The following is a 27,286-nucleotide window of genomic DNA, read 5'->3' as shown; positions in this document are numbered from 1 at the left end:
AGACTGTGTCACAGGCTCCTCTGACTGAGCCAGCCAGGTGCCCTGACATTTTTATATAATTAAAATATATTCAAAGTTATTGTTCTAATAATGTCCCTATTATATTAATTCTAATATCATTTCTTAAATAGAGAAAGGAGTAAATGACAACTAGTGGGCAGAGACAATTATTCAGAGAAGTGTATTAGACATGAGGATATTATCTATGGTGACTCAGAGTTTGATTCTTTCCAGAAAGCCCTCCGTGCCCTCTTGTTAGCCCCATAGCATCAGAGCCAGGGAAATGAAAGATCACACTGTCATATGACTACACCCTACAATATTAATCAAATAAATTACTTAGATGTTATACCCTATAGATACATACTAGAAGCCTACATATTTTATTTGTTTTATTAAACTATAACTTTGAATCCAAATGGGGGTCAGTCCCAAAGTGAACACAGGTAATTAATTTAAAGGAAGTCTTAGAATCAGGGCTATTATCTCCTCCTTCCTTATCAAATGAAGTAGTCAAAGGAAAACAAAACAACAAACAAACACAATAAACAAAAAAATAATTTAGATGTGAGAGCATCTAAAATAACCAGAGTTTCCCCATTTTATTTCTTTAGATGGATGTTTAATAAGGCGATATGGAAGAGTCATAGCAGCCTTTAGGAGATTATAAAGTAAAAAAGTATTGGCAACTACTGGCAAATACAGTAGCCCCCCCCCCCACCTTACATGTAGGGTATAAGTTGTTGCAACACCTCCAGTGGATGCCTGACAGCGTGGACCCTACCAAACCCTCTACAGGTGATTCTTCTTATACACACAGACGTAATTATAAACTAGGTACAGTGAGAAATTAACAACAATAATAAAATAGAGCAATTATAATAATGTACTATAATCAAAGTTGTAGAAATGTGGTCTCTCTCTCTCTCAAAGTATCTACCTGTACTGTACTCACCCTTCTTGTGATGATGTGAGATGAAAAAATGCCTACGTGAGGAGATTAAGTGAGGTGAACAACACAGGTGCTGTAACACAGTGTTAGGCTACTACTGACCTTCTTACAATTGGTCAGAAGGAGGATCATCTGCTTCTGGTCCACAGCTGAAACCTTGGGAAGCAAAACCAGGGATACTCAGGGACTACTGACCGGCTCACCATGGACAACGGGAATCAGCGATGATGGATATCTTAAAACTCCTGCATTGGCCATATGAAGACAACAGCCACAGAAGTCAGAGTGTTTTTCATTTCCTATTAGTAGGTTTTTAAATAGCCTAAAGTCCTATTCATTATATATATTTTTTTCTTTCGTGTCTTATTTTCTGCTTTTCATCTAATACTTGTCCATACACAGGGAAATCATGATAGAAAACAACACTGAAACCTATAAAAAACCTATAGTGGTAATTTAATATACCATATATTTGGAGGTAGCAACTCTACCTACATGGTCTACTTATCGGAAAGCAGTTTAAAGTGTATCAATCCTTAACTACCCAATACCAAGATGACTGACTAGCCAGCCTGATTTAGGAAGCAGATATGCTTTAAAATGTCTTGTTCAATCATTACATCCTATGCTGCAGATCTTGGTATCTAATTTTAATTGCAAATCATCTCAACAACAGCTACTTGAAAGCCATGAAATGAACTGGTGAAAATATGAAACATTTTGTTTTTTAATTTCAAAATCACAAGTTTAAAAACACAAAATATATAATCTAGTATTTTTATATTTGTGTTTCGTATTTGTATTTTGTATCCTACATCCTAGCTATTTTTTTTTCTGCTTTCAAATTGCTTTTAAAATGAACCCTTCTCTAATGGCTCTCTTGGGTGAAAGATTGTATCAGCCTACAGATTGGGTAAGTGTAAAAACATCCAGGATTTAGTGATAAACTAAAATACCTAGCATACCTTCCATAAATACATTCAACACACTTAGTGTTTACCCTTCAAACTTAAAAAATTCAAACCACAATTTAGTTAAAATAGTGTATCACTATTCAGCAACTCAAAATATGGATATTTTGCCATAATGTAAGATAGCAGTTAGGAAATAAATATAATGTGTATTACCCGAAAATGACTTTCATGCAATTTTTTGAAATTCCTTGTACCGGTATTGCCATATTTATTAGCAGTACCAACTTCTATCATTTTCCTTAATTTTCTTATAATTCTGAAGTGTAGATAAGAACTCCTAACGAGGGCCACCTAGGTGGCTCAGTCAGTTGAGCATCCGACTCTTGGTTTTGGCTCAGATCGTGATCCCAGGGTTGTGGAATCGAGCCCCACATCAGGCTCCATACTGAGTGTGGAGCCTGCTTAAGATTTTCTCTCTCTCTCTCTCTCTCTCTCTCTCTCTCTCTCTCTCATTCTCTCACTCTCACCCCCCCCCCGCCCCTCTCCCTTGCTTACTCTCTCTGTCTCTCTCATTAAAAAAAAGAATAGCTCATAATGAAATATATGATATTAAAAAGTATTTCTAGCAATTATAAATTTAAAAGAATACAAGAAAGAAAGGGTCAAGGATCCGCCTTACATTTAAACTGTTACTGCAAAAGGAAAAGCATGGACAGGCAAAAACCATTACCAACAGTCACAGAGATAACACCTCCTTCTGTTTGGGATAATACAAATAAGAGAGGAAGGTTATGATTCACAGAGTGCGTTCAGTGGCTCTAATGACCTTTCTCAAGGCTCTCACAAACACATGTTATTGGGCACCAGAAAGACTGGATAAGAAAGTGTGCACATATCTGTGCGAATCCTTAGGACGCAGTGTGGATTCTGGAGTAGCATCTTTATATGCAAAGGGTGTACATTTTAATTTTTTATTCAGAGCTATGCTAATACAACATTCAGGCCCTTTACTTAACTCTGCAGTATTCTGACCTTTCGCGTGGTACAACCATTACGTTTACCCTAATTTGCTAAAGGTTTGATTAGCTCATTTATGTGCGAATCCAGAGAAATGACAGAATTCAGGTTTATGCTACCAATTTGCTCCCGGTGCAGGGCATTTACTACTACTATCACCACCTAAAACGAACCCATTCCCCTTCTTGTATGAATTATGCTTGTGATCCTGTAAGTACCACTCTTACAAACTGTGACCTTTAATAAGGATCCCAGCTCTAAATCAAAGAAGCTGAACCTGCTGCTTTTAAGGCATTACTAGGTATGTTTTTATAAAGTTTGAATAGCCATTAATCATTTAATTAATACTCTTATTTTAACAAAAGTTACCTTCCTTAAAACATCAGTTTATAAAGACATGCAAGAAAGAGATATTGACCCCGAAAACACAATTCAAATTTCACAACATAAAGTGGAAAAATAAAATTTATTTCTAGCAGTTGTGCTTTTAAAAACTATTCCTTAATGCACTTCCCCAATAACCCTTGATCCACTAATGGTCACTAAGGACTGCCAAGACACATGTCCACTACCAGAGCTTGAACAGCACACTGTATCAGGACTCTTATAGAAAAAAATGTGGTCCTAGTTGTTGAAATATCCAAATAGCCTTATATCCAAATAGCCCATGACATTTTTAGTCCTTCCCAGCATGGTGTTTCACTGGAAAACATCATCATGCAGAGAAATAAACTGCTGTGATGAATACTTAAGTACTACCAAGTTGTTCGGCACTCACCTTGAAAGAACTGAAGGTCATTCTCACCTTATTTGGAAAGGCAATAAAGCTACCAGAGCTAGAGAATTTAAACTGGGAGTTGGCCTTAAATTACGTAAGACATGTGTTTGTCTATGTATCAGCAACATGCAACCTTCAAAGGTATATTAGCTACATTTCCTGTCACATTCTCAGCAAATCATCGACTTCAGGGAGTACACTGAAGCCACCTAGAGCCTCCCCAATGACATCTCTTTGTCCCATTTACGCCTTTTATTTCAGCCATCCCTCATTTTTTTTTAATTTGTTTATGTTTATTTACTTGGAGAGAAAGAGAGAGAAAGAGGGTTGGGGTGGAGCAAGAGGGACAGAGAGAGAATCCCAAGCAGGCGCTGTGCTTGCTGTCATCACAGAGCCCAACATGGGGCTCGATTCCACAAACTGTGAGATCGTGACTTGAGCCAAAATTGAGAATCGGGCACTTAACCGACTGAGCTGCCCAGGTGCCCCCTTTTAGCCATGCTTCAAAGCTCAGAGGACGCGGTGGCCTTACTGTTCCAGAGTGTCTAGATGTGTCTTTGCTTTATCCCTTCCCAAGCACTGAGACCTAGTGCTCGCTGCAGCAGCACATATACAAGCAGAGACCTATTTCAGCAGCCCACATTCAGTCATACTCAGAACCACACCTTAATCCGAGCTTTGTTTCCCATATCCAAGTAAGAAAGGACATTTCACTTGACTGCTTTTTACTATGAAAGGCCTCCCTCTTCCTAGTGCTACCCTCCCACAGCCAGCTCCACCAGTCACACTTTCCAGCTGTACTGGAACAATTCTCAAGCACGTCACTCCCCCTGCAGAGACATTCTCTAGTTCACGCATTTTTACCACATCCAATCTAACTCCTCTGCCAGGCTTTTGGACTCCAAACTATGAATCCTCTAATCCTTGAAAATATGGTTTTATTAACATTCCCATAAATTCCCAGACATGTACCTTTCCCCCAGCCTTTGACTTTCACTCACATTACTGCCCCTGCCAGGAATACACTTCTTTCTCTCTTCTGCCAACTGAAACGTGCATTCAAGAGTCGGCTCAGGTCACACTTATCTAAAAGATTTCCCTTTCCTCGCCTTACATCCCATATGGGTCTCCTATAGCACCCCAGTTAGCCTTCAGTTGTTTAGGACTCTCTCATTTCTAGTATTCTCCCTACATTTAGCTTAAGTACTCATCGGCCAAAGACCAAATCCTTACAGGATGCTTTAAATCTCTCCCAGTAACTAACATAGAACTTACCACATGCTATTTAGTAAATACGGGTAAGTTCATTGTATAGGATGATACATTGTCTATCTTCTCAAAACCTCAGGATCACTTTTGAATTTCCAAATAACAGATATCCTTCTATAGACTAACTGCATCTTTGGAACAAAAAAAAATAGCAGTCCTGAGAGAAAGAGAGGGAAAGAAAGTGTTGCTTTTCAGACACAGATTTAAATGACAACTTATAACTCATAACAGCTTTTGTCTCAGACTCTTTGCAAGGATGTTACAGCCTTGGAATCCAGGGATAGCGCCTCCTTCCAGGTTACAAGACAGATTTATTTCCTGACCGGGAAAATGAAGATAATGCCTCCCCACAGGGCAAAGGTTGGGCAGCTTTGCAAAGCACTTCTTAAAAGACAGGGGATTGCCTAACCTTGCAGTTCCTAAGCTGTGACACAAACCCTGTGTGCAAGCATCCACCTGGGTCACTCAGCATTGCCCCTGGAGAATTTGGGGCCAAGGGGAATCGATTAGAACATGAAGCTCATGCTGCCTGCTGTGCCCTAAGTAATAAAGTCCTTTATCTCTGACCCAGGAGTCTCCTGTCTTCAGCCAGCATCTATATAACTGGGGCAGACTAACTTGGTAGCCTGCAAACTGGGTCAACTCTCAAACCCTTTGTAGTTTTTGACAACTTCTGGCTGTTAGCCAAAAGCAAGTCTGTTCAATTAGGAGTTTCTAGTTTACAAAAGAAAACAGAAGCTACCACATCAGTCTACACATCTAACACACAATGACATGGGTGAATCTCCAAAACAACATGCTGAGTGAAAGAAGCAAACTCAAAAGCGTGAAGACACCATGATGTAATGATATGAGGGTCTACAGCAGGCTAACGTAAAGTGGGAGACATCAGAATGTGGTTGCTTCTTAGGGGAGTCACTTGTGGATAGAACAGGGAAGGAGTTTTCTAGGGTGATGGGAATGTTCTATGTTTTGACTGGGGTGGTGGTTACAAGGATACAATAGTCAAAAGACATCAAACACTACAGTTAAGAACTGTGTGCTTTAATGCATGGAAATCATGCTTAATAAAAAAGCATTACAAGTTCTAAATATCCAAACACTGAATACATTGAAGTCTGTTTTAGTTTCAGGATATAATGATTCACAGACCCACTAAGACAATACTGGTCACATTCTTTGAACATTGTCTTTAGAGAGGCAGTTACAACACAGGGATTTAACAGTCTGCACTCTGGAGTCATACTGCTCAGGTTTTTCGTTAGCCAAGTACTGTCAGGCATCTTCCTTAGCCTCTTCATGCCTGAGTTCTCTCCTGTTAAATAGTTTGACCTTGGCACAACACCTGGCTTGCAGGCACAGACCCCCTGCACAGCCAGAACTCCACGTTCAACTTTCGACCCCCCAAAAACCTACCTACCAATAGCCTGCGGTTGACTGGAAGCCTTACCAAGAAGGTAAACAGTTGATTAACACATATTTTGTATGTTATACTGTATTCTTATAATAATACCTAACTTTTTCTTAAAATTTTTCAGTCTTTCTAAGCTACACAGTTTGTCTGCCGGGTTTTTTTTTTTCCAATTGTCACAAACCTCAAAAAAATTTCCAATAGATTTATTGAAAAAAGTCCACATAAGAGTAGACCCACACAGTTCAAGCCCATGTTGTTCAAGGGTCAGCTGTATAAAAAAAAGTTCCTACCTGTGGTTATGAGAACTAATTAGGTAATATAGATAAATTGCCTTGTATGTAGAAAGCATTTACTAAAAAATTGGTTGTAATTATTATTTATTTAAAGATCATGATAACACAAGATTCAAAGTAATTCAGAAAAGGAATTCAGGATATTTATGTTAAAGCAGAGGAGCAATATGCTTTTAAAAATGTGGTAAGTTTAATGTACATTCACTGGTGGGAGTATGAGATAGAATATTTACTAATAACACCACCCAAAAGTCATTTTTATTATATAATCTAATAAAGCAATAGATCCAAATCATGTTTTTACATGATACTGAAAGCACAGAAAGAAGAAATTAAGCCAAATAAATTTCACTTCTAGCAAATATCTCAAGTCCAGATAGAGGTGTCTCATTTGCTTTCTGACAGCTGTATTGTTAGCCTTTTTTCCCCTAACGCAATACATGTGAAAGTAGAAGATCCAGTTGAATCCTAATCCAAACCTTGCCTAAAGAGTAAATTAGGACAAAACTTGTGAAAAACAGGCCTAAGGGAAATATGTGAAAGGATCAAATCCTGGGTATCATCGTACAAAGACAGGGAGAGTGGGACAAAGGGGTGAATTCGCAGCGATGGGAAAGCACTTTGGTAAAGGACAAAGCAAATAGGGATCAAACTTCATGGCTCTGCAGATCAGGCCACACTCTATCTTTAGTATATATGCCACTGGTTAATGTCCCCATCAAAAGGCACGTGTGCCACAGAATCACCTCAGCACTTGTGCTCTTTAAGATTATTCCCAAGCTTTTAAAAGGACGTATAATTAGAAAAGAGAAAGTAAACAATAAGCAATACTGATGTAAAATTTCTATCCTTTTAAAATTCATTTTTTAAATTGCTTGTTACTGCATCATTAAAATAGTTCTAACATTTAGTATCTACTCCATTAAAAGTCTTTCCAATATTTCATATCCATTATTATATGTATGACACGTGAGGAATTTTATGTCACTGAATTGGCATATGAGTAGAAAATTTCAGTGTAAAAGAAAATATAATGAAGTCAATGAAAAATGCAAATTCCTAGGAAACAAGTCAAGTCTTTGGATAATAAAGGAGGAACGAGCATATTGGGTTAGTGTTTTCAATCTGCCCCGCCAGGAAAATGTTGAGGCAGAATGGTGATTACTGAGTATTTAATTATGGAACTGACTCAGGCCTCCTGGCAAACAGAATCATTTCTCTGCTTAAGAATTACAATACCTGGGGTACAGCAGTAACACAACTGAAGATGAGTTTCAGACTTTGAAATAGGTAGCTACTAAAAAAAAATAAAAACCTACGATTATTTTCATCTTTAAGCCTTATTACATGTTTCTTCTTTTTTTAAAGTACAACAGTAGCGTGCCATGAGCTTCACCCAGGAAGTGGAAAGAATAGAAATTAAAATCCCTCCCCAACCACGATTTATGTAAGAGGCAGCATTACAGAAGAGGTTACCACATACTTCAGTGATCCACTGTGATCATGCAGACAGCAAAATGTTACAGGGGGAAAGGCATTTTAATTATAACTACATTCATTTCTATCTAAAAAGCAGGTGCACACACTTAACATATGTAAAGTCCATAAAGTTCACACTTCCTTTTCTTGCCAGACCTGAAGAGTTCATCTGAAAAAGTGGCATTTAATTGCACTCCTTGACTCCTCAAACCGAACAAAGTATTGTGTACAAAAACATCTACTCTCGACAAAGAATTGTACATAATCATAAAAAAAAAAAAAACTTCTTGGCTTTTCTTCATTGTAAAGAGCTTTTTTCCATCCCTGAGGACTTCCAGCTTTGAAGTGAAGAAAATGAACTTTCTATCATAGAGTGACCCTCCTACAACTGCCTATTTACGTTTTGATCTAAAAAGAGAAACTTGTCAGTTTTCTACCTGCTAATCACCGCTACCACAGCCCTCCTAATGTGGACAGTCTGGAGAGAGCCAAGTTTTTACCCCATGTTTCAAGGAGATGGAAGCATTCTATCTGGCCAATGGTCAGTGAATCCGGATCCACAGGCGTTGTCCAAATCAAAAACCTGTGGTCAAAACATTCTAGACTCCTCCCTCTCCTGCCTTCCCCAGTTCAGATTGGCCACTGAAGTTGACAGACTGCCCTTTCTCTCCAGCCCCTCTCACTGCGTTATTTTGGACCTTACCACTTCCACTTCAGTTGCTTCCTTTGTGGCCTTTCTACCTTCAGTCTTGCCCCACTCAAAGCTATTTTCCACGCTGTCGCCATAGCAATTGCCTAAAGAATAAATCTGACCGTGTCACATAACACATGATCTGTTCCTGACTACTGATAAAGTTTATTTGTATCTCAGGACCCACAAAATGGAGGCAGGCCCAGCCACCTGGTCCACATCACAAATCCAAAACTTAAGGCATCCTGCATGTAATGGGAAACACCTGTCAAGGAAATCTAACATTCACTAATCACAATCCTCCAGCTGGGCTTTAGCTAGCTTACTTTACCTTAGAAAATGGGACCTCCTAGCCCTGTAAGGGAATCCCTAACCTCCCAGTCAATCATGCTTGTTTCCTTGTTGCCTCTTCCAACGCCTCTTAAAACTCACACTTGCCCAAAATCCCTTGGGAAGAATGATCCAACTACTTGTGAGGCACTGTACTCCCCCAGTTGAGGATTGTTCTCCCTTGAAGAAAGGACATCAAACTGATTATAAATTGTTTCAGTTTTGTAAATTGACAGCTTGGCAATGAGATGGGCCCTGAAGACAGCTGCTAAAGATTCTGGGGATGGCTTCTAGAAGCAGGTGATTGTACCCACAGAGCCATTTTATTTGCTGCCTCTCCAGCTGCTCTGGTAAGCTTCTCTCTGATCAAGCTCTGCTTATTTTGCATTCTGAACTCCTCAAGTTTGTGCATCTTAATCCTTCCAGGTGGAAAACTGGGGTGTGAGACTCCAGGGGGTTTTCTTCACAAGGTGGAAAACTGGGGTGTGAGAGACTCCAGATTTTCATGGTGAGACTTAGTAGGCCACATATTTAGGTTTGTAGCTGAACTCATCTATGATTAAGCACGTTGTGGGGGGTGAGGGGCTTTCAAGTCTCAGGAACAGTGCACACAGGCAGTCAGAAACAGTAAGTCTGGCTGAATTATGATGGCTTATTTCAAGGGAAAATAATGGTTACCCTTCAATCTAAGGAAAGCAAGTTGGCAGCCGTTGGGGGAGCAGGACTCACAAAACTCAAGGCAAGTCCACAGCACAAAGTGCTAGGAAGGTTGGGGAAATAAATTAACACAAGAAACTCAGACTTTTCTGATGAATGGCACATCAAAATCTAAGTACGCACAAGTTGGACCATTAAAAGCCATTAGACTATCCACCACTACAAAGAAATAACAGATCTAGGGGTGCCTGGGTGGCTCAGTGGTTAAGCATCCAACTTCAGCTCCGGTCATGATCTCACAGTTCGTGGGTTCAAGCCCCACAGCAGGCTCTGTGCTGACAGCTCAGAGCCTGGAGCCTGCTTTGGATTCTCTCTCTCTCTCTCTCTCTCTCTCTCTCTCTCTCTCTCTCCTCTCAAAAATAAATAAACATTAAAAAAAGAAGAAAGAAATGCCTCCTACTACTCCCTTCTACCCTCCTTTACCTCAGTACTCAGTCTACTAATCCTCTGTCTGCACTGCCTTTCCACTCTAAACACACTGCAAGACTGTAAACAAAAACCTTCCAAATTAATGGCCTATGTCCAGAGGCCCTTATATCTACCCCCAAAGGAGGGTCTCCACATGGGCCCCTCTCAGGGTTGATGGGACTCCAAGGGATTCTCCAGTAAATCTCCACCAGTATTCCCTTAAACAACCAAGGGGAGACTAAAATAAAATTAATTTAAAAAACTTTGCCAAATTCTGGTATATGCCCAACTTCACTCTCTACTTTAAACCCCACTCACTCTGGAGACTTGGAGAAAACTGATCAGGGAAACCTGAGAGAAGCCAGCAAAGGGTGGAAATTCTTACCAGAATCAGCTCTCCTGGATCTCTGTCTGTAGTGCCTGGTCAAGAGAGGAAGGTAAAATTTCATGTTATCTCTTCCTTTTCAAGATGCATTGGTTATTGATCCTTTCTCTCCCAAGGACAACTATTGCCTTCTTACTTGTCTCATTTTGTGTTCTGACAACTGGGCTTGGCAACCATCAGGTTGGGGGCCCTCAAAAGATAGCCAGACAGAAATAGAAGTTGCATTGCATTTGTGGCTAGTGCCCTACAGATTATTGCCAGCTTTCAAGGGAAGTGGGTCTTTGTTTCAGCTATCTTTGGGAGTGGCTCTGGATCTTGGGAGAGAGGTATCTTTTGCACCTTCTTTGGGAATGCCTCTTGCATTCAATAGATTGTTCAATACTGCCAGGAATATTTACTGCTTGTCCTGGCCTAAACCTGACAAGATATTTAAAAGGATGATTTTTTTTTTAACTAGTTCTATGGTTAGAGCTTTGCCGATATTGGAGGCTGATATTCAGAACCTCATAGGAAATTTTTTAGGCCTTCTGTCCTAAGTCAAATGAAACTATGTACCCAAAAGGAAAGAAAAACATTCCAAAGACAAATAGCTCTAAATCTAGAACACAGGAATCTTTTGATTTCCACCTTAGTTGAAGAGCTTCTCCCTGACCTGAAGAAGCAAAAAGAAGATCTATAGTTGGATGGGTGGTCAGCCCTTTGAGATCATACAGGTTGCAATACCAATTGTTTGAGGAATTACAAAGAACTGTCCTTATCTTGTAGATTCAGTCTTTACAAGAACAGAATTGCAGCTCTAGAAGCAATTCAAGACCCATCTATCATTTTTAATCAATCCCCAACTCTCCCCCACCCCCCTGCCCTGGCTAATCTATTAAAGTTTGTAGGTATTGTGAAATTTTGGTTTAGGGGGCACTTGGGTGGTTCAGTCGGTTGGGTGACCGACTTCAGCTCAGGTCATGATCTCACAGTCCGTGATTTCGAGCCCCATGTCAGGCTCTGTGCTGACAGCGTGGAGCCTGGACCCTGTTTCAGATTCTGTGTCTCCCTCTCTTCCCCTCCCCCACTCATGCTCTGTCTCTGTCTCTCTCAAAAATAAATAAACATTAAAAAATTTTTTTTTGGATTTAGGAAACATGTCCTTGTTGGAGGAGCTGGCATTCTTTCCTTGTGCCTTTGCAGTGTAAATGTTCTACCCACTCTTCTCCGGGACCTGAAGGCCACCTCTTTGAAAAGCTAACTTCAGGGAGGTAATTCTTATCAGAAAGAAGGAAGAAAAGATAGAAAGGGACGGGAAGCTATCTGGAAACTAGGCCAATGAAAAATCTTTAAAACGTGTCAAGCCGTCTGAACAAGTAACCTTAACTTATTCCATCAATTTGGATCCAGCCGTTCTTTTATAATCTAGCAAGTTTTTCATTACTGTAGCCTGGAAATCATCTTTTTCAATTTCTAAATTTACAGTGAAGTTTTTTTCTTTTTTTTTTTAATTCAAAATGCCTGTCACCTGTGATTGTCCCCCAATAGCCCAAAGATAATAGAAGCCAATAGAGAGAGCCTCTTCCCTCCCCCAAAACGTTTAGAGACTGCAGGAAAAGGCATCTGGAGAATATAATGGTTATAATGGAAGGCCATCTATCTGTTCCAGCACCAACCACACAACTCTGTGCAATGCATGAAGAGCTCTTGGTGGTGTCACCGGTCAAATACGACGTGTTTCTCCTTCCAAGGCTCAGAGCTGCGGTGCCTCTACAATTCAAACCCGGCTCTGGGCACAGTCTCTTCCTGCACTGGGAAGGAGTCGCCACACCTCTAAGAGGGGCGGGTCACTGAGGATCCAGACGGGGCCCCTCCCTCTCTGACAGTCTCCGATTTTAGAATGCAATTTAAATATACTCAACAGAGTTCGGGAGAGACACAGGGGAGAGGGGAGAGTTCACTTGGAGCCCGGGTCGGGTGGAGGATTACGGAATCCTAGAACCGGAGAGCTGACCTGAGATCATTCTCACATTGCGGCTGAGGGAACTTGAGGAGCCAGCCCGGGTCCTTCCAGTAGCTAGTGCGGAAGCTGAGAGCCCGGCTCCGCTCATCTGCTCCTGGTCCTGAGCCAGGGTGCAAGCCCAGTCCCTTTGCCTCTGGGCCCCGCAGCGCGTTGAGGGGACCGCGGGTGCAGGCGGCCACCTGTGGGCGCAGAACTCATTCCTTCGCGGCCCTTCGGCCGGCGCTCCGAGGCGCAGCTGCGCGGACGCCGGCAGACTGGCCCGCAAACGTGCCGCCTCAGGGGCCTGGCCCTGCCCCCATTCCGGGTCGCGCTAGCACCCGCCACAGGCTGCCCTGGTTTCCATAGCAACATATGCACGAGTTCCCCAGAGGCGCCCCCCAGGGTCAGAGGTCATCTCCGTGACAACGGAAGCTTCCCGCGCTACGGCGGCTCGGGCGGGCCGCTTCCGCCGCATTGCGCTGCGGCGCGCCGGGTGCTCCTAGGAAGGGAGCGCGCGGTGGCCAGTCCCGGAGCCTCGGGCCGCGGATCACACCCGGAGGAGGACCGTGCCTGGCCCGCGTGCCCCGTCTCTTCGGACTCAATTAGGCAGACTCACAACCCGATTTCGGCCAGGTCACCGAGGGGCCCGACTCCTGGAAGCGGATCGGAGCCGCAGAGTGGCCGGCCCCGGCTTGCAGGGAACAGTGACACGCCGCTCCGGAAAGCAGGGGCTCTTCCCCCGCCCTTGCGGCCGGCCAGACCTGACACACTTAGCGCCTCCCAGACAGCGGCCAGTGGCCCAGCGCCCTCCGCCTTGACAGTAGCTCCAGAAAGGAGAAACTACCTGGATCGGCGTGGTTATGGGATGTGCAGGGAGCTAGCGAGTTTGAAGATGACTGCTTTAAAACTGGAAAGAACAAAATATTAAGGGAGGGGGGCACCTCCTTTACAAGCAACTGAACTAGAGGCTGTTTAGGTGCTTCCCCTCAAGAGAAAAATATGCCACCAGGGAGGGTCCCAGTTACCACCTTCAGATAAAGAAGTTCGATAAAGAAAAGAGGAGCAATTCATTGAGCTGTTTTTGCGGAACGTCTTCCTTTTTAAAGAGAGGCAGATTTAAAATTAGAAAAGAAAATGAACGGGGCTCTTGCAGAGGGCACCTGATGGCACCCTACCATTCGCTATTTAAAGGCTGAGAGTGCCAGATGGGGAGACTGTGATTGGTTCCGTGAGCTTGTATCCTTGAGTAAGGCCTCAAGTTTTGAGATTTAAGAAAAGGGTATTATAAAATGTGGGCCTAGGGAATGTTTGCAAGTGGTGTTTCAGGATGCTTTATCATGGCGGGATGAAGCGCTGAGAAGTCCACTAAGGACTTTTCTTCTCTTTGTTTTATCATTAAGAAACCAAATTCTTGGTTGGCACTGTTGGGAAGGAGTAAGCATTAAGTGACCTTAACCAAGCTAATTTATGATACCCGCTGTTACATTCTCACAGTTAACTTTCTCAGAGAATCCTGTTTTCACTATTAATTCATTGACTAAAAATGCATTGAAAACCTGCTCCGTATCATAAGTAGAGCTTATGTCAGGGAACAATAATAAAGGCAACAGTGCCCAACAATTGTTGGGTGACTTTCTTAGATAGTGTTAGTAGGTTAAATAAACCAAAACCTCAGTTTCCCTGCAAAACCTGTCTGCATCATGCCTCCCTTTGCCTTCATGTTTATTCCTTCTCTGAACCTCCCTTCCTTTTGTCACCCTGCCTTTTTCATTCTGAACAAAGCAGAAAGTCAGTTTGTAGCAACTAGAGAAATACACAGGGGAAAACATCAGGAAGTACTTGGTCCTTAAAGAGCAGAAGAGCAAAAACATTAGTGCATCTCTAGAGGCATATGGAGGAACTCAGAAGTCTCCCTCAGAAAATTCTCTACCCTTCAGTGCTCAGGTTCAAGTCTTATAAGGAAATATGGAATGTGGTACACAAAATGAAACCCTAAACAACACAGACTATGGCACTGGGCAGGAAGAAGTGTCCGTTGTATTTCCCTGACCCACAGTCCCTCCTGGAGATGATCCTAAGGCTACACTCAAAGGTTTTATTACAAATATAGACACCACGATGTAATGTCTGGTTTAAAACTTAATAGAGGGGGAAAAAATAGAGGAGCTTCAAATATACTGTTAAATCCCAACTGTCTCGCCTTAAGGCATAAAAAACTATTTTGAATAAATACTTCCATTTTGAGACATCTACATGGTATTTATAGGAAGATTATGAGTCAATTGACTGAGTTATGATGCCAAAATGTACAAAGAAGCGAAAATTTTGATTGTTGTCCTTGTTGCCATATGTATTTTAAAAAACCAGAAAAGTCCCCAGTGTTTGTGTTGCTAAAACATGGAAGACGGGGTTTGAACGTTAAAGAAATGGTTTCACGTGGGAAATGTTAAATACAGTATAGAATTACCTTTGGCACCTTCTGAAAGCAATGCATCGTTTGAAAAAATATTCTCAGTTTTAGATGCTGTGGAAGATGAGACTAGGCTGGATAGGAGTACACCCCATCATCCTTGTGGTTAAAACCGAGTTTAGATTATCATGCATCGGATTTCACACTTGTTAACTTGGATTTCATTTCAAAAAAGAAAAATCCACTCTCCCAGAAAGTCAATACTTGGAAGCCAGTCTAAAATACTGTCCTTTGGTTCCTGAAGTGCCCCTGCTCTGCAAACTCATTTTGCTACTTCAGTAACTAAAGCTTCTTGGATGGAGTCCAAGGCCAACTCCGATTACACGGAATCCCACTCTAAAGGCAAGCATGTCAGAAAGAGAAGAGCCTCACACCTGTTTGGTGTTGCAGCCATGCAGTCTGAATTTGATGTCTCCATTTGGTACATGCTCAGTGTTTAGAAATGCAGAGGTTATGGCCAATTTGTGGCTCACCCAGCTCTACAGGCACCCAGGATGAGTCGGCAGGCTGAGAAGAGGAAGGAGTAAAAAAATGCTTACTTTCTTTTTTGCCCGTCTCTCCCTATTTTCCCACTTCTAAATGCCATGACAGCCCTACATGTAAAGCAAGTCGTTTTAAAAGAATAACATATATTTAAATGAGTAACAGAGGCGTACCAGATGTTTTTGGCACCTAAAACAGCTTTAGCGAAAGGCAAAAGCAGAGCTGAAAGACACCAGAACAAGTAGGAAATAGCAAGTGACAATGAGTTCTACCAAGCCTTGCTTGTATGATCTCCAAGTTACCTGGCAGAGAGAAAGACTGCGTTCAGGAAAGAAGATGCTCGGGGTCATAAGTTTGTGAGATCTTCTAAATGTGCTCTGCGGAACTAGGTCCAGGACATCTGCTTCATACCCTCCTTGCCACTGTCACTGGTACTTAATAAAATTATCTTTGATTACAACTTATCTTAAATGCTATGCTTTCCAAAAACCCTATCAAGCCATGGAAGTTTGGGCATCTCATGAGTGTGGTTCAATAAGTGTATCTATCTAAGGGTCTGGGCTTCCTTTGCTTGTTGTACATTATGTGTCTTGAAGAGATATCCATGACATGACCTTAGTATTTACCTTTGTTGTGGATTTTTTTTTTCCAACCACTATCCTTAGCAGCTGTCACTCAAAGTCTAGCGACCTAGATTAGTACCCAACTAGCCTGTGATACACATTGGTCAGTCCAATCTATCATTGCTGGTTTAACGAAACATATCAAGCCCTCCTCCAGGCTGACTAAGTGCCTTGGACTTAGTATTCCCTATTTAATGATTTGCCTAAAATACAATCACCTTGCATGACTCACAGTGAAAGTTGAAGCAGGTAACATTTATTCTAAACATACAGCCATTGCTCAACTAGGAGAATAGGGGACAGTAGGACATTTAAGCGTGAGTGTGCATGTGTGTGTGTGCTCTCTGTTAATAGTTGTATTGTGAGACACTGGACGTTTCTATGAAGACGGTAGATTTACATTATATGCACGATTTTCAAGCTATTGCAATTTATTTTAACAAGCATATATTGTGTAAGTATAATCTTCATGTTCTTTTCCAGTTAAATCTTACATAAAAGCAACTACAAAAAGCCTTTTAAATTAACACCTCTTATTTAAAAGCTAATAACTTTGGGATAGATAAATAACTTTCTCCTTAAGTGCATGACTCTATTTTCACATCAACATGAGTATATAGCAGTGTTTTAAAAGTCCTCCAACGAGCCTTGACCAAACTACCTATACTTCTTGACAATTTAAAAATTGGGAATAATCAGTAATTTGTTCTATAATTTGCAAAAGTTGGGAAGAATTATTAATCTACACAGTCTTCACACTGAATTCCTGATCCTAGCACTGGTACTTGGAGGGATTCTGCCAAACTTCTTAGTTTGAAACCCGTTAATTGTCCTTATTTTAGATTTAAGATAACATAATAGGTAGTAGTCAATCTGTTCTCTTTGGTTTTAACAGTTAAGAGGATGTTAGTCTTTGTTTTATTTTAATTACCCAATTAACTTCTTGGTTATACTGCTATCTTGGGATCGAAAACCTGCAAACGATTTTAGGCTTCATGTTAATAGCAGAAGGAGAATGGAATCTACCAGTTACAATCCTGAAAGGGAATGGTTAAGCATGGATTTGAGTCAAGTTCAAAAAGCAAAACTTTTAGAAGATGAGATAGTGTGACACATTAATGTCACATTTTTAAAACAGCTTACAAAATGCTCCAGTTCCCAGGTTGGAACTCTAACTTCTAGCAATGTAAGACTACACTATCCTATCAGAATAGTTGGTGATGTCGTTAGACACTCTTTGAATTAACCTATCAATTCACACCCAAGTACTTTAGCATTCATAAGCTGCAAAATAAATTACTCTAAAAATAACGTGTCATTTGACACCTTCCAAAATGTCTTGGAAGGAAAAAAAAATCTTCTTTATTCAGAGAGAGCAAAGTGGGTGGGGTGGGGGAGGTGTAATAAAAATATCTTGAATCGTGTATGGGGGGAGGGGAATTAGTGTTTCCAGTAAAATTGTTTACAAAAACAAATTATAAAGGCCAGTAAGGAAACTTAGTGTCCCCAGTCCACCCTCCAGTACTATGGAGGGAGTGACTTTATGGTCCCTAGACTAATGGCCGAATCAAAAAAAAAAAAAAAAAGCTTTTACAGTATTCCTTTCTCAAAAGGGGGCTAAATCTTTTCACAGGACAGGAAAAGGCTTCAAAACCACCTATTTGCACTGCGTGAAGGAACAATCCCTCTCTCCCAACGGCAGCCCTTGACTTGTCCCACTTGGGTAAGTCTCGCAAAAAAGGTCTTCACATTAACTTGTGATACAGTAGTGCTGCGGATCTAGGCATCACCGAAACATCAGCGAGTGTTGGGCCGGATGCGGGCTTGGGGTACACCTCACAGCTGAATTAGAAATGCGGGTGGTAAGGTGACAACATGGCTTTCTCCTTGGGCAATGCTCAGGATGGTGTTATCAGCTCAGAGTTGCTAAACGCTGAGGAGTTGGGAGAGAGAAGGGTAAAAGGACAGGGGACTGAGGGAGGGGGAGGAGGGGGGAAGGAGGGGGAGGACGCCACAGAAGGGGCCGGTGAGTAAGGGGCAGAGCCACAGCACAGGGATGAGAATTCCAGGGCAGAGGCACAGAGCCCACTGCAGCACAGCGCCCGCGGGCAGCCAGAGACTTCCCCCAGAGCCTCCACAGCCACCCAAACGTCCCAGCTGGGGCAACTGCCCAGGTGTCCTCCGCCCGCAGGAGGGCATCTGCCCTTTCGGACGGTCTAACAACTCGCGGTGTCCCTTCTCCTGCAGCGGTGGGGGCCTCACAGGGTGCTCAGCCTCCACACCCACCGCCTCCATCCCCGCCCACCCCCTCCTCCCCCTCCAATCCCTCCTTCCCCTCCTCCTCCCGCTCCTCCTCCTCCCCCTCCTCCTCCTCCTGCTCTCACTCCAGGCACCCGCAGACGGCAGCCCCCTCGGAGCGAGCCGCCCCAGCTACGCTGCATTTGCAAGGTTCGGAGGCAGGGAGGCAGCAGCCACTTGCTGCCCGACCCCGGCGGAGCTTGGGGTGTCAGGGCGGCCGCGGGGAGCCATGATCGACTACACCGCAGTGCCAGCGTCAGGAGCCTCCAGCGCCCCGGCTACCACTGCAGGACGGCCGGTGCCCCGCCCCCGCCCCCCAGCGCAGCCCCAGACACAAACACAGGGCCCCCGGGCCCTCCCCAGCCTGAACTGAACCCGGGGACGCCACACACCCCCGCTGCCTACGCGCGCGGCTCCCAGACTGGCTGCGCCCAACCTCCTCGTCGGCGCGCCGCCGCCACCACGCAGCCCTCCGGCCCGGCCTCCCTGGCGGACTCGCCCACAGCTTCGCGGCCGCCCCCAAACGCCTCAGATGGGGATACCGGGAAGTGAACCCCCGGGACTCGACTCCCCGAATCACCTGCATTTGCATTTCTTATGTAATGCACTGCAAGTTGCCCGCTTGGAGCCTTTGGAATAGGGGAGCATGATCACCACAGCCTGAAGCTGGGACCCACGGTCCGGTTCATCCGCACTCGTGGGACTCAGGCGCAGGGTTTTGATACTGTTTTGCGGGGGGGGGGGGGGGGGGGGCGTTAAATTACATATATTAGAGGGGCTGAGTTTGTCTCTTCGGTCTGGGGTTCCCCCAGGCATAAGCCCAGCTCAAGCATCCCCAGCAGCAGGAGGTGTCAGAGGCAGACGGGGGAATGAGTTAATACTCGTGCACGGAGAGCTAGACGGGGGAGGGAGGCGGGGGCTGACGGAGAAGCGGGGCCGCGAGGGAGAGGGCCTCTTTTACTTCGGTAAAGGTGATGGGGTGGCGAACATTGTGCAAGCTAATCAGAAAGTCTAGAACAGGCTCTCGGCACGGAGCTACGTCCCTGAACCTGCAGCCCAAGTACGAAGAGCTCGCGGTTCCTTCTCCTGGCAACTACCGAAGCTTCAGCCGCCTCGGGCAAAACCTTAAACCACAGCCCTTCAAATATTCCACCAAACATAGGCAACCAAATACATTAAAAAAAAAAAAAAAAAAGTTTCCTCCTCCCTCCTAGTGATGGATGTGTCACAGCCAAGAGATGCTGACCGTGGTTTTCGGGCTCAGAGACGCCGATCCAGCTGTTACTTGTTTATTCATGCAACACCTCTATATGCAACACTGTCCTGGTTCCTTCTCTGTTCCCCTGCCTTCCTGCATAGCAGGACTGCATATCTAGCTCAATGAGCAACAGACAGGTTATTATGAGGAAAAACATAACATGATGCATGTTTTGCTTACCAGTTGGGTTCTTGTTTTTCTTAAGACTCTTGCCACAAAGACACTGCAGCATATGCGTTCCTTTGCTGAAAATGTTCCAAAGAAACCACATTGATTTGGGCGAAAAGCAATCCAGCAGCTTAGACACCCTGAGAAAGAAGAGATCCTTGTGGTTGCATAATAATAATTTGAAATCAGTTCTCCTGAAGAGGGGCACCGGTTTTACCATAGGAAAAACGATAATATTCCGGATCTTCTCCCAGTTTTTTCCCCTCACGTGGTATATTTCTTTGAGACTTCTCAGTGATTGTTTTTTTTCGGCCAGGGTGAATGATTTATCCCCCTCGATCACCACTGGATTATTACCGAAGGGTTGGAAAAAAAATCCTTTTTCAGCATGAAGCCAAACAAAAAAGCAAAGAAATCCCAACAGAGACCAGAACTAATCAGAGAGAACAGTAATGCACAAAAGATCCCCAAAGAGAAAACCATAGCCTTTTACTTGATCGCTATGAGGATGGGTGGGTCTGCAGAAGGCAAAGCAGGATTCATCTCACTGAGAGAAGACTGCCATTGTGTAGCCCCTAGGAGAGAAGGAAAAAAAAAAAAAAAAAAAAAAGGAAAGAAAGAAAGAAAGAAGAAAAAAAAAAGAAAAAAAAAAAAAAAACCAGCACACGCACACACACCAAATACCACCTCCGAGATCGAGTCTGACAGCCGAAGACAGAGCCTCCCTTCTCCCGGTGTCGGTTTTTTTTTTTTTTTTTTTTTGGTTGGTTTTTTTTTTTTTTTTTTTGGTTTTGTTTTTTTTTTTTTTTTAATAATCAATCGCCAGTGCTCAGTGGGATCGGATTGAACCTGCCGTTCTCAATCACCACGAAGAAAAGATGCAAATCCAGGTGCCCCCTCCCCTTGTCAGGCTTGTAGTAGGTAGAGAGCGCCACGGATCCCCTTCCTCCTTCCTGTCACTCTCCCAGTTTCCAACAACGGTGAGCATGAGGAAAATCTCCCCTCCGGATTCCTCGCCCAGCCTCGGATGTGAGTTACAGGCATTAGAGGGAGGAGGAGGAGGAGTTGAAGTTTGCATTGAAAAGACTGGCTTTCCATGACGTAGCCACGTGCTTTCAGACCCGTCACCAGTGAGATGCTTCAACCCGCCCGGGGAGGGCAGTGTCACTGCAGTCCTCCGCTACTTTCCCCCTTGGAAGTCCCCCACCGCCGGCACCCAGCCCCAGCCCCAGCCCCAGCCCCAGCCCCAGCCCTGGACCCTTTCCCTCCTCTGCCCAGCATGAGTCGGCTGGCAGCTCGCTCCAGGAGCCATCTAACAGAGCCTTGGGTTAAAAGTGAATTCTGAAAAGGAAAATTAACAATTATAATTAGCAAACCTCAGAAAATACAACAGAGGGAAGGGGTTTAAAGACAAACAGTAGTTTGGTACCACTCCTCACGGCCAGAATGAGCTCCACCTTACTTAACATTCGCAAAAACAGCACCTAAAGCATCTGAAACATTAAGGAAAACTCAAGCTCCTTTAGCTCTTATTATTTGAATTCTACTTAAACTGCCGTTTGAAAAAATATAGTCTAGGTGTATGCCAAATATGTACTTGCAGAAATAGCCTGTTAAAGGAACAACTACTAAAATCTAGGTGGCAGAATATATTTTGGTGGAGAGGGTCATATGTACATGAGAAAAGTTATGCCTTTTCTAGATAGACAATCCATTATCTGCAAATAGTGTTTTTGAACAGAAAGCACTCTGCTTAGATTACACACTAATTCATTGCTTGTTTCTGCACCCATTAATTGAGCAAACATTAAATTCACCCTCATTCCATTCTCATCCACACTAATATACAACCTTGTCACCTGCCATCACCATCTAACCTAAAAAAAATGGACAGATTTTCTATTTCACCACCATATAACCCGGCTTCCTACTTTCTCAGAAAATCAAGACTTAGGGTGCAACTAAAGAGTTTGTCTTATTTGGGAAAAAAATACAATGCATAAAATAATACAAACTATTACAAAGAATAGTATCACAAGCTCCAATGTGCTCACTACTCAAATTAATAAATGTTAGCATTTCAGCATACTTGTGATGTGAGCATTAAAAAGTAAAATTGACCACTCTCACTCTTGTTAAGATATTATGGCCACTTATTTCCATCTTATGGAAAATTGACATAAAAAGTTTAACTAATTTAAAAATATATTTTAGAAGCACCATTTCAATTCCAAAAAGTTAAAACTGCCTTTACTATGTGGGATATCAAACTATCTTATAAACAAAGAGCTATAGATTTATTTTGTTGGGGCATGAGAGATGAACTGACTTTAAAGAAAATTAACTCCTTGATTATTAGTTATCAAAAAATTAAAAAATAGAATAACTTTCCCACTGCTACAGTTTTCTAATATCTAGGAGGCATTTTCAGATGTCAAAATTTGCATCCAATACCCAGAACCTTTTTGGGAAACATTAGTCCATTTTAGTTAAGATAGAAGAAGAATGTAAAACAAGTAAATTCTATTAAAGCTAAGAAACTGCAAAGTTAAATAGCGATGCCCTCAATGTGCCAAAAGCATCATGTCACAAAGCTCAAAGAAATTACCAAGATTAAACTGCAGTCTAAATAAAGTTTGGGAAGTAAAGAAAGAGGGAATACCAAGAGTCCATGAATTTAGTGCCAAATGACTTAGGAGAAGCAGACTGAAAAAAAGCAATGGAGAGCAGAATTCTTTTTTGAAAGAGGAAAAATGAGATAGCACAGCCAAGTAATTAGGAAAGCATTTTTGATATTATCAGAGACAAATACCTCATGCTTCTACTATCACATTCTGGTGTCCTGTCATGGGTTCCAGAACATCCCAATATACTAACCCTGGACAGGCGCCAGAGAAACAGTTGAATAAAAAATATTCTCCAAAGAGTTCTTCTGAACTCACATAGCTCTAAGGTTCTGTAAAAGCTTGCTGAGTTCCCCAAGGTCTTTCACAAGCAGAGTAAAGTCTGGGGAGATGTTCTGTAATTATTGGAACTTTTCACATGCTCAGTTTGTGTAAAGAGAACATTTCTCATACTGGTTCTCCGTGCATTTCCAAATGGGACGCTCTTCTTTACATTACGACAGTGAATTTGATCCCTCCTAAAATAAAGAATTACTGCGAGAAAGCTATGGTGTGTTTTGCTAGATGCTGGTGGAAAACTTATTGCATCTTTGTCCTATAACCTAAGGAACAACATAAAAGGTAATTAACTGTGACTACTATTTATTGAGAATCTATTATGCCAGGCACCGTGTTAGTCGCTTTTCATCTTTTATGCTACTTAAAGGAAAGAGAAATCTTTTAGCACAATGTATGTGCAAATCTTTTAGTACAATGTCTTCTATATTTATTGATACGTTATTTACTTACATTGCATAGGCTTTTATTAACATTACTAAGCAAACAAACAAATGAAAAATACCAAATATTTTTATCTGGAAAAGATGGCCTACCTGATTCAGGTTACTTTCGGTCCAAAGGACTTGCAATTTCTGATGCCCTCGAAGTCATCCAATTCAATTACTCAACCAATATTTATTGAGTATTGACCCTATGAAAGTAACTGTACAGGAGTCCATGTTGCATGCTAACTCATAAAATTAAACCAGCTCTCCAGTTATACAATAAAGAAGACCAAGAGGCAACAGAGGTTTCTGGGGGCCTTCAGTTTAGGGATGATCCGAAGATCCTTACACTGGCTTGAGTTCAGACTATTATTTAAGTTCCATTTTGGAAGACATCAAAATTGTTAGTTACCCTTTGCCATGCTACAAATCAATATTAGTTGACAAAAACTAAAAGTGTTAGAAAATGAATGCAAGCTTTGGAACACATGTGAGTAAAGATAAAATGAGAAAAGCCTCATCATAACTATAAGAATTAACAGCAAAAGCCGTAGTGTATTTAGGCAGAAAAGACTGCGTTTTTCATTAGACTGAGGTCAAATAAACCCATTACTCTTAACCAAGTACATTTAAAAATTAAATTTACCTTCAGCATATCATAGTTAACTAACCTAAAGGTAAGTCTAATGACTAGAATTTCAGAACACAATAAAGTACACATTTTATTATAATACAGAACATGTGAACGTTCATGAAATTAGTCATCAAACGTCTTTGTAATGGTCTTAGCATGCTTTTTCTAATTGTTCCCACTAGTTACTTTTCTAATCATTCTTTCTTTCAGTAATAAAACCCCACTCGCCACCACAGTTTGAGAAGGGCACACTGGTACCCAGGTGGAGAAGAGAATTCCCAGCCTCCGTTCCAGAGAAGTTATGGTCATGTGACTGGATTCTGACCAACGAGATGTGAGCGGAAGTGACGGGTTCAACTTCCTGGTCACATTCTTCAGAGGAAGTTGCCTATCTTCACTTCTCCGTCTTGTCTTCCCTGTGAGCTGAAAGTAATGGTGTGAGCATCTCTGGCAGCACAGACAGGAACACACCCCAGGAATAAAGTACCGAGATAGAAGTAACTTGGTCAGAATAGCCAACCTGTCCTTGACTGCTGCACTTTGGATGACAGAGAAAGAAACCTTTGTTTGAGCCACTGTACTTCGTGTGAATTTCTCACAGCTTAGTCTCTCTACTAGCTTATGGACTGGTCTACAATTAATAACAACACATTTATATTTGGGGTTCTTATGTTAAAAGGATAAAGAACACAAGTACATCACTTATAACCTATCACTTTATTCACAGCCTGTGATTTGATTCTCCTCTCCATTCACTGAAGCAGCTACTGATCTCTTAGCTGCTTTTTATAAACTCTTGCTTATCTCATTGTCAGATCTTACTCCCTTTGTCTCCTTCTCTGTCCTGCTCCCTGTCCATCAGATGTAACCCATGACAGTTTAGAGCTTAGGACCATGACAATAAAGCTTTGATCACTGAAAGGAGAAGAAAGACAGAGGGCAAAGTGTTGGGAAGAAAGAGTAGGTCAGAAAGAGGAAAAGAAGACCAATGTGTACACCGGGACCTCCATGTCTATATTTACCTTGTAAACTTTTTTCAGAAAGATGGTGCCTTTTGTCGTTTGCACACTTACTCCTTCTCTATTTTGCTGTTAACAATTATTATCACTTTTTAAGGAATAATTCTAAATTTCACACGATGGTACTACACATTAGTACCATTTTCTTCCTCTCCCCATGTTCCTACACTGGCTGGTGGCACAGAAAACCTCTGCTCCCCTCCCCTGGAGGGAACAGTCTGGAAAGGTAACCCCAGTCCTTCTCTCTGCCCCCTCCCAATTTCTTAATGAAGAAAAGAATGACCTAAATGGGCCAGCCCCTTCTCTCTTTTTATTTGGATCTGCCTGCCTGCAAGAAGTTTGCAGACTCCTGGGGCCCCTGGGTGGCTCAGTCGGTTGAGCTTCCAACTTCAGCTCAGGTCGTGACCTTGCAGTTCTGAGTTGGAGCTCTACATCAGGCAGGCTGCTGTCAGTGCAGAACCCACTTCAGATCCTCTTTCCTCCTCTCCCTGCCCCTCCCCCATGTGCACCCACTTTCTCTCTCTCTCTCTCTCTCTCTCTCTCTCTCTTTCTCTCTCTCTCAAAAATCAATAAACATTTTTAAAAAAAATTTTTTCAGACTCCTGTCCTTCAGCTCCTCTCTGTGGAAAGCATTGTCTTCTAGAAGCAGGTCTGGAGCTCGGAATCTCTCTGTACTCCTTAGGGGGCTTGGAGCAGACATCATCAGTGCCCCATATAGATCTCTTTCATCCTGCCATATCAGTGTGTTCTGTTTGATTTCCGGCGTCCGGTATCTCCATCTCTGACCCTGAGGAATTTTTGTCCACATGGAAGTCCCCTCTGTCCAGGTACTCATAGAAAAGCTTGGGCATTAACGCTCCCTAGGAGAATTTCTCTGTGTTCTCCATGATGAAACACCCCAGCTCTCTTACCTCTTAGGAGGGATAATGATGAGGCATGTGTTTTCCATCCTTTCCCAGAGCTTCCCTGTGGGATTAAGACAGTCTCCCACTGGGATTGTTGGCATAACATACTATTGGCCCTCTCCCCTTCCCCGTATCCATTCCTCATTCATCTGCTATATTCTTTCCCCAAAAACTACTTCTACTACAACCTCTGTAAAAACTCAACTCAATACAGGTTGAAGAGAGAAAACAGGGGTTCTGGATACATGTGCCTCACTTACAGAATCAAACTCTTCCTTGAGTGCTCATTGAAGTTTCCAGATGTGAAGGTAATATTCAGTGAGACCAATTATTGTCCACAGGTTATGTTTTGCTCCCCAAAACAACCTCATCAGTAATGAAACTAATATTTATTTCTATCTTTCTAGCTTGTGTGGCCATATTCCCTAACTGAATCTGAACTCAGAAGTGGAGAAAAGAGGCAGGATTAATTCCTACCTTGTAGGACCCCCAAATACAAGAAAATAATATATGAGAAAAATCCCCATCTTTGTTCCTATCATGTTCAGAGAATATAATCATAAAACAGTGAAGAACCTGCCAAGAGATACAGGAAAAGCAGATGAATTCCCCTGAGTTCTCAGAAATATGAGCTTCTCTTGGCAAAATGCCACAAAGCTTCGTTTCTCACCTAAAGGAACTTTATCTCAGCCCATATGGATTAAATATGCCTTGCAGTAAAACCCCAATTTCCTCCACAGCCTCAGTAAGAATACAGGAGACCCTTCTCTGCATCCTCCGAGGCAGGTGGAAGTTGACCTTAAACAAGCAGGATTGGCCTTGAATAATTGGAAGGGCTCTACAGATGGTCTATCATATCAATGTCTCTAGACCCTTACAACCATGCCCCCTATTTAAAAACATACCAAACCTTCTTTAGCATGATTTACATTAATATTAATTAAATATCTTGACTAAAACCAAATCAAAGCAATGGCAACTTTTTTAGACTACTTCAAACTACACTCCGCTTTCTCCCCATTAACCCAAAATTCTCTTATGCCTTACCCTGAGGAAGTGTACCTCAGTTGAAAACCATTGCTGTCTATGGTTTGAAGTGTTCTCAAGGGAAACAGTCTTTTCTGTAAATAGGATCCTGTTCCTTAATCCCTAGAACTCTTAAATATGACAACACTGGATATACCATTTTTTAATTTACAGGAGAAATTTGTCACTGAACTTTCTCAACTTGGGAAGAGACTTCTATAGTCAAAAATTCAGAATATTATTTATCCCAGACAACAGTTCACTTTCTAAAATTTGTATAAATGGGGAATAAGAATTAACATGATCGAATACATGCCTAGTGAGAAGAGGTACATCCCTCTGCACAATGAGCTGTGTATGGTCAGCTCGGCAACCGCCAATGCCCC

General features: G+C 42.3%; 1 protein-coding gene across 2 annotated transcripts in view; it reads right to left on the bottom strand.

The window, feature by feature from the left end:
* The window catches only part of FGF14 (fibroblast growth factor 14), a 616,830-nt gene extending 596,312 nt beyond the window's left edge, over positions 1-20,518 (bottom strand). The window contains exons 1-2 of one of the 2 annotated variants that reach the window (XM_019443953.2): positions 12,641-12,765; positions 10,648-10,682 (exon numbers count right to left, since the gene is read on the bottom strand). Coding sequence is in view for 1 of the 2 variants with exons in the window: in XM_053890405.1 (XP_053746380.1) it covers positions 19,941-20,148 (208 nt within the window). In the remaining variant the exon portion in view is untranslated. Of the gene's footprint in view, positions 1-10,647; positions 10,683-12,640; positions 12,766-19,940 lie in introns of those variants that run through there. The other variant, XM_053890405.1, reaches the window with a different exon arrangement.
* Positions 20,519-27,286: the final 6,768 nt, after the last annotated feature.

This window comes from Panthera pardus, unplaced genomic scaffold (assembly GCF_024362965.1).
Source record: "Panthera pardus isolate Hobbes unplaced genomic scaffold, ASM2436296v1 HiC_scaffold_1, whole genome shotgun sequence".
Classification (NCBI taxonomy): domain Eukaryota; kingdom Metazoa; phylum Chordata; class Mammalia; order Carnivora; family Felidae; genus Panthera; species Panthera pardus.
This window is presented reverse-complemented; position numbering and strand designations above follow the sequence as displayed.